This window comes from Asparagus officinalis, chromosome 6, assembly GCF_001876935.1.
Source record: "Asparagus officinalis chromosome 6, Aspof.V1, whole genome shotgun sequence".
Lineage (NCBI taxonomy): Eukaryota > Viridiplantae > Streptophyta > Magnoliopsida > Asparagales > Asparagaceae > Asparagus > Asparagus officinalis.
In genome coordinates this window covers 13,219,404-13,221,204 of record NC_033799.1, presented here as the reverse complement: position 1 = coordinate 13,221,204, position 1,801 = coordinate 13,219,404, and the positions used below count along the sequence as shown (strand labels likewise).

General features: G+C 37.8%; 1 protein-coding gene across 1 annotated transcript in view; it reads right to left on the bottom strand.

The window, feature by feature from the left end:
- Nucleotides 1-1,744, bottom strand: part of LOC109844838 (protein MOTHER of FT and TFL1 homolog 1) — a 1,995-nt gene extending 251 nt beyond the window's left edge. Inside the window, 5 exon segments of the mRNA XM_020413988.1 lie at nt 1-12; nt 15-112; nt 1,118-1,158; nt 1,274-1,335; nt 1,492-1,744. The exon segment at nt 1-12 is cut by the window's left edge and continues 251 nt beyond it. Of these exon segments, the coding sequence (XP_020269577.1) occupies nt 1-12; nt 15-112; nt 1,118-1,158; nt 1,274-1,335; nt 1,492-1,710 (432 nt within the window). The 5' untranslated portion in view covers nt 1,711-1,744.

The window sequence follows — 1,801 nt, the reverse complement described above, 5'->3', positions numbered from 1 at the left end:
GGGGGGGCCGTAGCCGCCGCCGGCAGCTCCGAGTTCTGGCGGAAGAGGACGAGGACATACCGGTGGATGCCCACCGGCGGGCGTGGGCCCATGTAGGGGACCACCTCTTGTCCTAGGAAAATGATTAAACACGTGTACAAAATCACAAATCAGTAATAGTAAGTAGAATATGATTCATATAACTTAAACTATTTTGCAATACAAAACCCAAAAATTTGCAGTCCTGAACTGCTAGCAAAAATTTATGAGCAATCAAGAACTCCACATATTTTAAAGTGACAAATTAATGGAGAGATTGTAACTGGTCCTTCACGATTCAAACTATTTTGTAAATGAGTCTTTTAAGTGTTCTGAAAAGATTTGTACTCAGCTTCAAAAAACGTGCATTACACATACATGTTCGTATACCAATGCAATATTTTGCGCTATGTGAAATTGTGACGTGTTATGCGGTTGTGTTTCCCTTGATTTGAACGATTTTTGTTGAGAATATATTCCTTCCCGTATTATTTGTATGATTCTCTTTGGGGAATTCCTCTGTAGCATAGTTTTCCATATAAGAGTAGGTGAGTGAATGACACGTGGAGATACTCAGATGATTGGCATTTACACGTGTCGAGCTTATACGAGTGGATTCACGAGCGGTTGACACGTGGCAGTAACAGGCAGGATGTGATGTGAAGAATGAGAACTTGGAGGTAGGCTTTCTCGGAGAATTTACAGGAGAAAATTACTTGTTATCCTTTGTGCTCGGACCATTATTACATAATAAATGTAAGTGAGAAGCTAGTCTTCAGATTCGTTTTTTGAAAAATAAAAATAAAAAATAATTAAAACAGAAACATCATGGAGGATGAATACAGCAAACGTTTCATAGGAATAGTGAAAAAATGTTGGTAGATATACTTGTATAGCATTTTACTGCATATCGTGTGTGCATGCATGCTTGCTTATTCCAAAGTTACAAGAAAGGAAGTAAATAAAAAGAAGTAAGGAGCATGTCTATTACTTTCTTTTATTTACTTTCTTTTATTTTACTCACTTTTTTGTTTCCCAAATTTAAATTTAAATATTATACGCATATCTGCATTTTTTTTAACATAGATTTAATTCTTACCTAGTGAGGGATCTGCTCTTCCTGGTATATTAACCACCAGCCTACAAAATCAAATTAACAAGCATATATAATTACACATGCAAAATCTACCAGCAATAAATAAAAAAATACATAAAAAAAATTAAAAAAAATTTAAACTAAAATTTATCCCCTTACCAATGGACCCACTCTCTCATAGTCGGATCACTAGGACTTGGTGCATCTGGATCAGTCATAACCTACACAGAGTCACATACGCAAACCCAACACTTCTTAATTTAACTCAACAAATTTATTCATTCATGCATGTGCGTACCGGGAAAAAAAATATAATCTCATTACCAATTTTAAATCAGTACAATCAATATACAATATCAATCAAAATACCAACTGACCAGTGCATAAAGATCAGTTCGCGACTCTGCCGCTGGTGTCTTGTGGATGATGTTGCACGAATCGCGACGGCGGGCCAGCCAACGACGGCCCTTGATCTCGCAGCCATTGCTTATGTGCTTGGGTCCGTAACTGACGGACATGCTCACGGTGGGCGCAAATTGGTCCACAACATCACCAATCACCCTACCAAGCGTCAAGGGATTAACATGATTAGCCATGGAACAGAGAGGAGTAAAAGGTTCCAGGGGTTGAGTGATGGCACTATAAGAGCTAAGCGTTATTTATAGGACACAAAAAGTATTATTTATA